At 55.5% G+C, this 12,751-nt stretch overlaps 1 protein-coding gene across 6 annotated transcripts in view; it reads left to right on the top strand.

Annotated features, from left to right (window-relative positions):
- CROCC (ciliary rootlet coiled-coil, rootletin) overlaps window positions 1-12,751 on the top strand; it is a 41,764-nt gene that overhangs the window by 26,907 nt on the left and 2,106 nt on the right. For 5 of the 6 annotated variants that reach the window (XM_066270331.1, XM_066270330.1, XM_066270329.1 and 2 more), the window contains 12 exons: window positions 137-280; window positions 682-920; window positions 1,372-1,531; window positions 3,381-3,548; window positions 4,905-5,277; window positions 8,559-8,728; window positions 8,836-8,956; window positions 9,276-9,439; window positions 10,529-10,744; window positions 11,426-11,650; window positions 12,059-12,208; window positions 12,541-12,741. In XM_066270331.1, coding sequence (XP_066126428.1) covers window positions 137-280; window positions 682-920; window positions 1,372-1,531; window positions 3,381-3,548; window positions 4,905-5,277; window positions 8,559-8,728; window positions 8,836-8,956; window positions 9,276-9,439; window positions 10,529-10,744; window positions 11,426-11,650; window positions 12,059-12,208; window positions 12,541-12,741 — 2,331 coding nt within the window. The remainder of the gene's footprint in view (window positions 1-136; window positions 281-681; window positions 921-1,371; window positions 1,532-3,380; window positions 3,549-4,904; window positions 5,278-8,558; window positions 8,729-8,835; window positions 8,957-9,275; window positions 9,440-10,528; window positions 10,745-11,425; window positions 11,651-12,058; window positions 12,209-12,540; window positions 12,742-12,751) is intronic. The other variant, XM_066270332.1, reaches the window with a different exon arrangement.

Raw genomic sequence — 12,751 nt, 5'->3', positions numbered from 1 at the left:
TACCTGACAAACCAGTGGGAGGGGCCGTGTTTGGAGCTGGAAGTGGACGGTTCAGCTGGCCCAGTGGGCAGCACTGAGGCAGGGGGTGGGCTGGGGAAGCAGGCACAGCACTGTCTGAGGAGCCCATCTGTCCTAGAGCACCGTGAACACCCTGACGTCCGAGCTGCGGGACCTGCGGGCCCAGCTTGAGGACGCTGCCGCAGCCCATGCTCAAGAGCTGAAGAGGCTGCAGGAGCAGGCCCGAGACCTGGGCCGGCAGCGGGAATCCTGCGTGCGTGAGGTGAGCCATCTACCCCTCATTGTTCCAGGCAGTGCCCCTGAATCCTGCTGGGGGCCTGGCTTGGTGGGGGCCCAGAGAAATGTAAGGTTCATCCCTGTATTCAAGGATAAAGGAACGGCCACGTGAGAAAAGAGCAAGTATTTATTAAATACTTGTCACGAACATGTGGGAGTTGGGACACTGAAGGAGGGGCTGGTGGTCTTAATTGATTATTTCAGAAAAAACCACCACTGACTCCAGCTCGCTTTGCCCCAAATTATAACTCATGCTTGTGCTCTGAGTCTATGCAGAGCGCTGGGGCAGGTACCCCATGGCCCGGGACACGGGGATGGGCTGGTTTCCACCAAGGCCCAGCTTGAGTGGGGCCTGACCCCGTCCAGTGACAAGCCACCGTCCTCCAGGCAGAAGAGCTTCGGACTCAGCTGCGCCTGCTGGAGGACGCCCGTGATGGGCTGCGGCGGGAGCTGCTGGAGGCACAGCGCAGAGTACGAGAGAGCCAGGATGACCGCGCGGCCCAGCGGCAGGAGGCAGGCGAGCTGCGGCGCAGCCTGAGTGAGGGTGCCAAGGAGCGCGAGGCCCTGCGGCGCTCCAACGAGGAGCTGCGGGCTGCGGTGAAGAAGGCCGAGAGCGAGCGGATCAGGTGGGGCGGCAGGGGGGACCGGCCCAGAGCCTTCACGGAGCCCTGTCCTCGCACTGAGTTTTGTCCCTGGAAGCTAACTTGTCCTCCAAGGTTCAGGGGAAATGGCACAGATGGGGAGTCTCTGCCCTTAAACCAAGCTTGGCACGTGGGTTGGGTTAGGTGATTTTCCTATCGGGAGGAAGGGGAAGAGTGGTAGCAGGCTGGGTGGGGTCCAGACTCTGACCCTACCTGGTGGCATCACCCTGGACTCTAGTATGTGTCCCCAGCCCCAGCCCTGCAGGGCTCAGCTCAGGGCGGGACCACAGGGGCAAGCAGCGCTTGGGTACTTTCAGGCCAAGAGGCAGTCGGACCCATTCCAGGAATTACACGGGGGGACTTTTGTGGAGAGCCACACACTATACTCTTCCTAGGACCCGGGCCTGCATCTGACTTCTGCCCCTGCCCTTTTCAGCCTGAAGCTTGCCAATGAGGACAAGGAGCAGAAGCTGATGCTCCTTGAAGAGGCTCGAGTGGCCATGGGCAAGGAGGCCGGGGAGCTGCGGGCTGGGCTGCAGGAGGTGGAGCGCTCGCGCCTGGAGGCCCGGAGGGAGCTGCAGGAGCTCCGGCGGCAGGTACCCTCCCCAGCGCGGCACCCTCCCTGGGCACTGCTGTGTGCCCCTGGGCCAGCAGCACCCCCTTCCTGGAGCTGAGGGCCCTCCACATGTAAAACAAGGGGCTTGAACTGTAACAGGGCTCCTTAACTGACATTGGTATTAATGGATGGGCTTTGGGGAGTCCTTGAACCCCTGAAACTATGTGTAAAAGTGTGTGTCTCTGTATACATTTGTGTACACACTCATTCACATCTAAGAAGAGGGTCTGGAGCTCTTGTACATTCTCAGTGAAATCTGAACAAGTGGTGCAGATCCTGTGAAGTAGATTAGAAGCTGGCAAACTTTTTTATTTTAGTAAAGAGCCCAGCAGTAAATATTATCAGTTTTACAGGTCATTTTACGGTCCCTGTTGCAACTACTTGGCTCTGTTGTCACATTGAGAATGCAGTCCTAGACAGTATGTGAATGAGTGGGAATGTAGGGACAATGAACTTTGAATTTTATGTAATTTTCATGTGTATTACAATACTGTTCTTTTCTTTTAACTATTTAACAGTGAACTACTTCACCCTTGCCGTTTAGCTCAGTTGATTAGAGCAGATTCTGTAGCGCAGAGGTTGCCAGTTTGATCCCCAATCAGGCACATTCAGAAACAGATGTTCCCATCTCTCTCTCCTGCTCTCTCCCTTCCTCTCTCTAAAAAATCAATAAAATAAAGACATTAAAAATATTTTTTAAAAGATTTTAAAATTAAACCATTTCCAACTATTTAAAAATATAAAAGCACTCCTTAGCTCAAGGTCATTTAGAAGCAGGCAGCTGGTGGAATTTGGCCTATACTTTGCTGAGCCATGAACTAGATGATCTCCAAACTCATCAACAAGAGCAAGCATTTAACGAGTGCTTCCGTATACTGGGCGCTGCCCTGGGCACCATGGGCTTCGGCTTTGCTACTCTGGAAGACTCCCAATACCAGAAACAGGCCCATTTGGCCTCTAGGCTCTCCCTTCCCTAGAGATCACAGCCTTAATACAAACCCTTTCTACCTCCCACTGTGGTCCCCTCTGCCCAGGACCTTCCTATTGGGCTGAAGCCCTGAAAACTACAGGAGCCCCTGAAATTTATGTGCCAGGCTCTTGCTGGGTGCTTTGCGTGCCACAGCATGCTCTCACATCCCCTCACGTAGCCCCTTGGGGTAGGTCAGGCCTTACCCCTACTCCTATGAGGAAATAAGGGCTTAAAGCACACCTTTAGCATTCCACTTGTCTAAGATCAAATCCCAGTCTCCTTCTTGGGGGCTGTGTAACTTTGAGCAAATCACTTCACCTCTCTGAGCTTCAGTTTTCTCACCTTTCAAATAAGGGTAGTGTCAGTACCTACACTATATAGAGATGTATGAAGGTTAAATGAGTTAATATGAATGAAGTGCTTAGAACAGGGCTGGGCACATGGTGAGTGCTCCCTAATAGTTAGGCATTGTGCAGGTGAAAGGTGACCCAGGAAGCTGTGGTTCCTGCCTGTAGAACACCTGAGGAGCTTAGCACTCCCTCCCCCTCTCCCCATGATAGATAGTTATGATTAGGTGGTAAACTGAGGTCATCGGTGCTCAGGTGCTTGGCATGGCTCAAGCTCAGGGGAGATATCTAGGGCAAGCTGCCAGTGGATTTGGGTGGTATTCAAGGTACATGTCTCTAGAGCAGTGAGTCCGAGTGCCCCCTTGTGCTAGGCCTAGACTAGGCAGGGTATAGAAGCAGAACTGATCAGGATGCTATTGGAACCTTCAAACACTCACCCAGACCCTGGGCTGGAAGGGGCTGTGGGTGCTGAGAAGGGGTCCTAGGTCTTACCTACGTCCACTCTCTGCCAGATGAAGATGCTGGACAGTGAGAATGCCAGGCTGGGTCGGGAGCTGGTGGAGCTGCAGGGCCGCCTGGCATTGGGCGAGCGGGCAGAAAAGGAGGGCCGACGGGAAGCTCTGAGCCTTCGACAGAAGCTGCTGAAGGGGGAGGCCAGCCAGGAAGCCTTGAGACAGGAGGTGAGTGGGTGGGTGGGCAGGCTGCCTGGAGGGGGCGGGTCCTAGCAGGCAGTCAGCTTCTCTGTGCCTCTCTCCTCCCTCCCTCCTGGGAGAAACAGGCAGGGACTCTAATGCTGGAGTCATTCTGAGACCTAGCACTTGTCCCTGTCCACTACTCCTTGAGAATCTTCCCCAAATATAATAGTAATAATAACAACAACTGCAAGAACTGTGTAGCAGGGGTGTGGTGGGGTGATATAACCTCGTTTGGTTATCCCAGCAGCCTCATGAGGTAGGCTCAGTTAGCCCCATTTTACAGCAACACTGAGGCTCAAAGAGATAAGGGATCTACCCAAGGTGATAGCCATGTAGGTCTGTGAATCCTAGGTCTCCATGCGGTCTTTTCTGGCTATTTCACTACATGGAATCTACTTTGTGACCTCGACTAAGTCAATTAACCTCTCTGCTTCAGAGCACTCGTGGGATAGGGCCTAGCACAGCAGGGGAGGTAGACAGGGCCTGCACACAGATCCTGGCATCCAGGTGGTGCTCAGGAGCAGTGAAACTGATGACTGGGAGAACTTGACTCAATTTCTTAACCAGAAGGGTGTGTGTGTGTATCTGTCTGTCTGTCTGTATGAGAGAACATGAACTCCATTAGTAAGTAATATTTTAGTCCATGCCTTCACTATGTGATTTATTTTTTTATTTTTATTTATTTATTCATTTTAGAGAAGAGAGAGAGAGAGAGAAAAGGGGGGAGGAGCAGGAAGCATCAACTCCCATATGTGCCTTGACCAGGCAAGCCCAGGGTTTCGAACTGGTGATCTCCAAGTTCCAGGTTGACGCTTGATCCACTGCGCCACCACAGGTCCACTGTGTGATTTATTGATAAATTACATGTTCTAAGAGGTAGTATAGTCTAGTGGTTAAGAGGACAGCCCTTAGAGCCAGAGTGCCTGGCTTTGAATCTTAGCTTTCGGCTTACTAGTTGTTGGCCTTGAGCAAGTTATATAACTGCTTTATGCCTCAGTTTCCTCATTTGTAGAATAGAGATGATTCACAGTGATAGAGTTGGTATTTTTTTGGAAAGTACTTACTGCCTGGCATTGAGGATAAGTCCTCTGAATGTAAGTAGTAGCTGTTTATTACTAATAAATCAGGTACACTACAAGGCATATACACAAAAGAGATACATTCTAAGTTTCCTCCCACACCTGTGGATGGTTCTCTGCTGCTTGGATGGAGACCACCAAAGGAACAGGTGTTGTGCATGCCGCTTTTGAGTGCTGGGCTCTAGGTGGGCCTGGGAGTCAGGGCGTCGGGTTGGGAGGCGGCCTTGTTGACCCTCAACTCCGGGCTTCACCCCTGCCCCAGCTCCAGAGAGCCCAGCGGAAGCTGCAGGAGCAAGAGGGCGAGTTCCGGGCCCGCGAACGAGGCCTGATGGGCAACCTGGAGGAGGCTCACGGCGCCGAGAAGCAGCAGCTGGACCGTGCCCGCAGCCTGGAGCTGAAGCTGGAGTTGGCGCGGGCTGAGGCTGCGGAGCTGGGGCTGCGGCTGAGCGCGGCCGAGGGCCGGGCGCAGGGCCTGGAGGCCGAGCTGGCCCGCGTGGAGGCCCAGCGGCGCGCGGCGGAGACCCAGCTGGGCGGCCTGCGATCGGCCCTGCGCCGGGGCCTGGGTCTCGGCCGCGCGCCCAGTCCCGCCCCGCGGCCGGCGCCGGGCTCCCCAGGCCACGGTGCACCCGCGGGAGGTGAGCTAAGCCCCAGAGCCCGGGGTGGAGAACGAAGCGGGGCGGGGAGGCAGGTCTTGAGGAGGCCGCGCCCCTGGTCCCCGCCCCCACGACTAGTTCTGTTCTAAGAGCGCGCTCTTGGCTGGGCCCGCTCCTCCTTTGAATACATTCTCAAGCTCCGCCCCTTAGCTAGTCCCTGATTCCTGGCTGAGAACCGCCCATCTTGGAGGCCGCCGGGGGTCTTAAGCCCCTGCACATCTCTTCGTGCGTCCACGCCCCTCTTTTGAAGCTGGGTCTGGGCCCACCCTCTCACCTGACTCCTTCCCTTTCCTGATATAGTTTTTCTAGGAGGTGGAGGTCGCTCCTTCTTGCTGCCCCTAACTCCTCTGAGTTTTTGAGCCTCCATCCTCTATTACTGACCCTTGCTCTCCCTCCATCAGCACCCCATCCTCTTCAGTCTTTCCTCCCTAGCTCCACAGCCCTCCTCATCAAGCCTGTGACCCCAACATCTCCCTCAGACAGATACACACTCAGCCAAGATCCCTTCCAGAAACTCCTTCAGAAATCCTCCTGGCCCTACCTGCTCCTAAAGCCCAGTAGGAGACGCTGGGAAAATCAGCCCTGTGCTTCAGGATGTGTGAGCATCCCTTTAGGGAGCACTCATCTTGTCTCAGTCTGACACAATCTCATCTTGTTTCCTAGGGCTCAGACTAGAACCTTAGCACTCTCGGAATGCACTATGGGATAATGAACCATTGCCTTATCAAATCCACAGATTTAGCCCCAGGATCACATTTGTTCATTCAGCTACTCAGTATCTACTAAGCACCTACTATGTGCCAAATACAATTTAAGCACTAGGGTTGGAGCAGGAAACAAAACTGACAAGCATTTCTGCTTATGGCATTTGCAGTCTAGGCATGGGAATAGCAGACAAGCAATGTATTATAGAAATAAAATACAGAATGTATCGGTTGGTGGTAAGGGCTGGAAGATAGGTAAGGAAAAATAAGTCGCCTGACCTTTGGTGGCCCAGTGGATAGATCGTCGACCTGGAATGCTGAGGTCGCTGGTTTGAAACCCTGGACTTGCCCTGTCAAGGCACATACGAGAAGCAACCACTATGAGTTGATGCTTCCTGCTCTTCTCTCCCTCCTGCGCACATACCCCCCCCCCATCTCCTCTGTAAAGTCAATAAATAAACTTTAAAAAAAAAGGAAAGAAAGAAAGAAAAATAAGTCAAGGCACATTGCTGGTGAGAATGTCAAGTGTTATAGCCACTGTAGAAAACAGTTTTGACAATTACTCAAAAAGCTAAACTTAGAATTATCATATGACCTAACAATTCCACCCCTATATACCCAAAAGAATTGAAAACAGGGACTCGAACAGATACGTGTACACCCGTGTCATAGCAGCATTATCCACGATAGCCAAAAGGTGGAAACAACCAGTGTTCATAGAAAGATGAGTAGATAAACAAAAATGTGGGTGTGTCCATACACAGGAATAGTATTCAGTCTGTTTTTTTTGGAGACAGAGAGGGACAGTTAGGGACAGACAGGAAGGAAGAGAGTTCTTCATTGCGGCACTTTAGTTGTTCATTGATTGCTTTCTCATATGTGCCTTGACCGCGGGCCTTCAGCAGACATAGTGACCCCTTGCTTGAGCCAGCGACCTTGGGCTCAAGCTGGTAAGCTTTTGCGCAAACCAGATGAGCCCGCTCTCAAGCTGACGACCTTGGGGTCTTGAACCTGGGTCTTCTGCATCCCAGTCCGACGCTCTATCCATTGTGCCACCACCTGGTCAGGCAAACTGCCTCTTTTTATAAGAACACCAATCATGTTGGAATAGGGCCCACCCCCACCCTACTCCTAGTAAGGCTTCATCTTAACTAATGACATCTGCAATGACCCTAAAAACACACAAGGTCACATTCTGAGGTACCAGCAGTTAGGACATCAACATAGGAATTTTGGGGAGATACTATTCAACCTGTACTAAGGGTGATGGAAAAGATTTGGAAACAGATAGTGTTGATTGTCACATAACAATGGATATAATTAATGCCACTAAAGGGAATACTTAAAGATAGTTAGAAAGACCTTATATATATATTTTATCACAATAAGTTTTTTTAAAAGATAAGGCAAGGGTAGGTGCTAGAGGTGCTTGTTAGGGAGACAAAGAGAACCGCACTGAGGAGGTGATAGGTAAGGGGAGAATGGGAGGAGAGACTCTGAGGACAAGTGGAAGGGCTTCTGTCCTGTGAACACGGGTGCCAGCAGCTGGAGTGGGAGGTGAGGACATGGGGACAAAGTACGTGCTCAAGTAGTCCTTACAGGACACTACCAGAGTGTTGGCTTTTACTCAGAGGATGGAGGCCCAGGGGGCAATGGGTAACATGTCCTGCTGTGGGTCCTTCGGGTGCTGATGGAGCTGTAGGGAGGTTTGGGTGTCCCTTGGCAGAGGCTGGAGGATGCTAACAGGCTGAACCCCATCCTGCAATTCCGATGTTGGCCTGTAGGTGCCGTCCTGTCTGTTCATTGGCCTCTCCTGTCTGTTGCCCATCATCTTCCCAGCTCTGGGGCCAAGCAAATCAGTTAACCGCTTTGAGCCTGCACAGCCCGTGAAGGGGGGAATTGGTCCTTACCTCTCAGGGAATTATTATGAGGATGAAAGAAGGTGATGTAGGGGGAGCATTGGCCCAGTGCCATGCTCAGTACAGGGAGATGTCAAGGTGATGGAATGTCCACCCTTGGACTGGGCCCTGCAGATGCAGCCCTCGAGATGCTTGTGGCCTGGGTGGGAAGCAGACCTCAGAGTTCCACCAGGGTGGGATGAACTCACTTCAACATAGTCTGGGATCAGGGAGGCCTCTGGGGAGTGAGCTTTACATTCGGACCTGAAGGAATGGGCTGCACCCTCAAGCTGGGCCAGGCAAAGAGAAGTCGTGGGGAGAGGAGGGAAAAGCATGTACGAAGGCCCTAGTGCTACAAGCAGGAATCTCCCAGAACATGGGAGCTGAGGGCGATGGGCCGTGGCCAGCTTGTGAAGGGTGAGAGGCTCCTGCTGGGATGAGCAGCAGGGCCTCCGAGTGAGGGCATGGAAGTTGGGCTTGGCTCTGAGGGCCGTGGGACTGGTGCAGGGTGAGCAGGAGGGTGAAGGGACCCGATTGGCGCTGACACTCGTGGGCAGCTGCGCACAGCGAGGACGGGGGAGATGCCTCATGAGCCTATAGACACCGTCCTGGCAGGAGAGGCCAGTGGTTCCTGCATCCCTGAGCATGTCTCCTTCTCTAGGAGGTGGGGAAGGGCCCAGCAGCCCCAGCCCCTTGGAACGCAGCCCTGGGTCTGAGCCACCGTCCCCAGGACCCGCTGCCTCCCCAACATCTCCAGACCTGGACCCGGAGGTCGTGCGCGGTGCTCTCCGGGATTTCCTGCAGGAGCTTCGGAGCGCCCAGAGAGAACGGGTGAGGCCGCTGTGACTGGCTAGCTAGGGAATTGGCTGAGGACTCTGTGAGGGGCTGCAGGTTGTCAGAGCAGGGGTCTTTCCTTTCCCCTGACGCTGGGACTGCAGGATGAGCTTCGGGCCCAGACGAGTGCCCTGAGTCGCCAGCTGGTTGAGATGGAGGCCGAGAGGGACAGCGCAGCCTCACGAGCAAGGCAGCTGCAGAAAGCTATGGCCCAGAGTGAGGAAGGTGAGTCTGACCCCCCTCCCCCACCTTCCCAGGTCCTTGCTTTGCTCTCTTGTGCTCTTAGCAGTGGAGGTGGGAGGCAGTGGGATTGTCTTCGGGGGCTCTTGTGTCCTTGCCTTGGCCACTGTGACCTGAGTTGGGACTGCCTCTTTTGGGGGACCCTCCCTGGTTAGCCCTACCCCATGTCCAGACTCCCAGGTCCACAAAGACTCAGAGAGGCAGGTCGCATGGTGGGTGGAGGGCAGGCCGGGCATTTTGTGACCTGGTTCAGGCATCAGGGCTGTACCTGGCCAGGCCTGACCCCCTGGGTTGGGGCCCACAGCCCGGCGCAGCGTGGACGGGCGGCTGAGCGGGGCCCAGGCAGACCTGGCACTGCAGGAGGAGAGTGTGCGACGTAGCGAGCGGGAGCGCCGGGCCGCACTCGACCAGGTGGCTGCCCTGGAGAGGAGCCTGCAGGCCACTGAGAGTGAGCTCCGGGCCAGCCAGGTAGGCGGGCGCTGGGGGCCGGCCGGGGCGAGGGCAGGGGCTGCGTGCCTGAGCTGGTGGTTGTAGGTCCTGTGCGCATCCCTGTTTCTGTCTGCCTGGGTCTCGGGACCCACTGAAGTGACCGGCCTGTGACTCTTTTTCCAAAAGCGCATTCAGAGTCCATCACCTTGTTCTGTGTTGAGATCACAAGGCTGTAGAAGAAAGCTGGGCATTTGAACTTGACATACCTTGGGTTCAAGCATAGCTGCGCTGCTTATAACCTGCCTGAATCTCATTGTCCTCATCTGCACAAGGGGGGACCGATAACTGTCCATGGGCTCCTCACACATAGGTGGTACTCAGGCCCTCTGTTTCCTTCCTCTCTTTAGAGCCATGTGAGTGGTCTGGTGTTTTCATGTGTGTTTGGCGGACATCTGTGTGTGTGGGGGGGCTGTTTCTGGGGCAGGAAACACAGGCCCTGGCGGTGACAAATAGGCTGCCGAAGACTTGAGCCCTTCTCACAGCTGCAGATCCCCTCCTCTCTCCACCCTCCCCCTTCCCCTCTCCTGGCCCTCTATTATTGCCCCCCAGCCCACCCCCTGCCTCTGGCTGGCTCGAGGCCGAGGAGCTGAGTTGTTGTGTCTGCGGCTGGGGCTCTGGCCCTGGCCTTGGGCCCAGCCGCAGGGGCCGCAGGAGGAGTCCAGAAACAAAGCTGGGCAGAAGCCAGAGTGGGCTGCCGGGTGTAGACATGGCCGGGTGTAGACATGGCTGGGTTAGGGCTCCAAGTAGGGCGGGAGAGGGGCCAGGCCTGGGCCTGGGGGTTGTGGTTGTAAGAACCTCCCCTAACTCGCCCTGTCACCAGGTATGGAAGGACCTGGTCTGCCTTCCTGTCCTGTCCCCACTCCCCAAGCCTCCTTTACCGTTTGAACCCACTTGGGGGAAGGAGGAGCATCATCCCCAGAAACCCGGTGGGGCCCAGAGCTCCTGCTCCACTCAGCTCGGGCCACACATGCAGTTCGGGCCACCAGCCGCTCTCTCCAGAGCGTCCTGAGGGGTGTGGCAGGTGCGGCCGGGCTGGACAGCTGGGGCTGAGCCCTCCTCCGCCCCTAGGAGAAGATCAGCAAGATGAAGGCCAACGAGGTGAAGCTGGAGAGTGACAAGCGGCGCCTGAAGGAGGTGCTGGACGCCTCTGAGAGCCGCACCATCAAGCTGGAGCTGCAGCGGCGCTCACTGGAGGGGGAGCTGCAGCGCAGCCGCCTGGGCCTGAGTGACCGCGAGGCCCAGGCCCAGGTCCTCCAGGACCGGGTGGACTCCCTGCAGAGACAGGTGGGTCCCCTCCCTCACTTCCAGGCTCATCATCTGCATGCCCAGTGCTGAGTGCTTTACGGAGACTACGTAATGCTCCCCACAGGTTAATGGTGATTAACCCTGTGAGGTATAATCACCATCCCCGTTTCAGAGATAGGTGAGCAGAGGCCCAGGGAGGCGGTGTCATCCCCCAAGATTACATAGCTAATAAAGAGGCAGAGCCAAAATTAGAATTTAGGACCGATCGATGACAATTTGTACTCATAGGAAGCATTCTGGACAAATTAGAGAAGTAGGTTTCACTATTTCCTGTTTTGCCTTGGCTGCTAGGAAGCTCATCTGTAAGTGGACTGTTCAGTAATTCGGCTAGCCCCGCACAATCACCCAGCAAAGGCAAGAACACAAAAAAATTCCAGGGTTGTGGTAGATACGCTTTCTCCTCCATAACAGGAAAGGGGGATGAGAACAGGCAGGAGACCCCCTGGGTCTGAGGCAATCAGGTTGAAGGCATTCTGGGTGAGGGTAGTCACCAGCAGTGGACTTGGCCTGGGAGGCAGTGGAATGGGTGAGTAGGAGCACATGGGAACTAGGAGTGTAGTGATGAAGGCCCAGGGAGGAAGGGCTTGGCTTGGCTCGGCCCTTTCTTCTGGAGGCCACAGTGAGAGCAGAACCACTTTGCCACCTTGTCTCTCCTGCCAGGTGGCAGACAGCGAGGTGAAGGCAGGGACTCTGCAGCTGACAGTGGAGCGGCTGAGTGGGGCCCTGGCCAAGGTGGAGGACAGCGAGGGGGCCCTGCGTGACAAAGTGCAGAGCCTGACAGACGCCCTGGCCCAAAACAGTGCCAGCCTCACCAGCACCCAGGACAAGAATCTGCAACTGCAGAAGGCCTTGACAGCCTGCGAACATGACCGCCAAGTGCTCCAGGTACAGGGATTCCTGGGTGTGGCTGGGGACGGACTCAGAGAGTTAGCCAATAGGGCAGACTTGCAAGGTTCTGGTAGAGAGCCGGTTGGAAACCCCAAGGAGCCAATCGGTGAGAGGAAAGGATGGACCTAATAAGAGCATCAGCCAGTGAGAGGAGGCTCTAGCTGAGCAATGAGACTAGCCTGCTGGTACAGACTTGGAGGGACCCAGATGCAGGGTTAATGGGGAAAGCATTAGGGTCTGAGGAGTCCGTGTCTGTACAGGTCAGTGGATAGGCTGTGGGCCAGGCCTGCTCTCTGGCTCACCTGCCAGGTGAGATGACTACCTGTATTATGGGCTGTGAAACTGACCTGACATACAGAGTAGAGGGTGTGTTCCAGCCTGGCACCATCATCCCCTGTTCCCAAGGAACGGCTGGAGGCCGCTCGGCAGGCACTATCCGAGGCCCGGAAGCAGAGCAGCTCCCTGGGCGAGCAGCTGCAGACGATGCGGGGCGACATGGCAGACCTGGAGCTGCAGCGGGCGGAGGCCGAAGGCCAGCTGCAACAGCTGCAGGAGGTGAGGGCCGTGGTGGACCCTTCTGTCCCCAGCACAGGGTGGACACCTTACCACCTATCTCCACCTCAGCCCAAACCCAGGCCCAGCCTCCTGGGAGGAGGAACCCCCACTACCCATGAACCCAGGAATGAAGCATGGTATTCCCATTGTAGAGATGGAGAAACTGAGGCCCAGAGAGGATAGCTGTCTGGCCTTGGGTGACAGCTCCCTGGCTCTTGCCTCAGTTACCTTGCAGAGTGAGTGGGCATGGCAGGCTGGCACTGTCCTCCCCAGGCCTCAGACACACACACTGAGACCCAGAGGAACCAGGGACTTGCTGGCCCCTGCTGCAGGTGCTGCGGCAGCGTCAGGAGGCCGAGGTTGCAGCCCTGCACAAGGTCCAGAAGCTGCAAGATGAGCGGCGGCTGCTGCAGGAGCGGCTGGGCGGCCTGCAGCGTGCTCTGGCTCAGCTGGAAGCTGAGAAGCGGGAGGTGGAGCGGTCAGCCTTGCAGCTAGAGAAGGACCAGGTGGCCCTCAAGAAGATGCTGGACAAAGTGGGCTGCT

The sequence above is a fragment of the Saccopteryx bilineata genome, chromosome 3, assembly GCF_036850765.1.
Source record: "Saccopteryx bilineata isolate mSacBil1 chromosome 3, mSacBil1_pri_phased_curated, whole genome shotgun sequence".
In the NCBI taxonomy this organism is placed as follows: Eukaryota; Metazoa; Chordata; class Mammalia; order Chiroptera; family Emballonuridae; genus Saccopteryx; species Saccopteryx bilineata.
The sequence above is the reverse complement of the archived record's forward strand: the minus strand, read 5'-3'. Positions and strand labels throughout refer to the sequence as shown.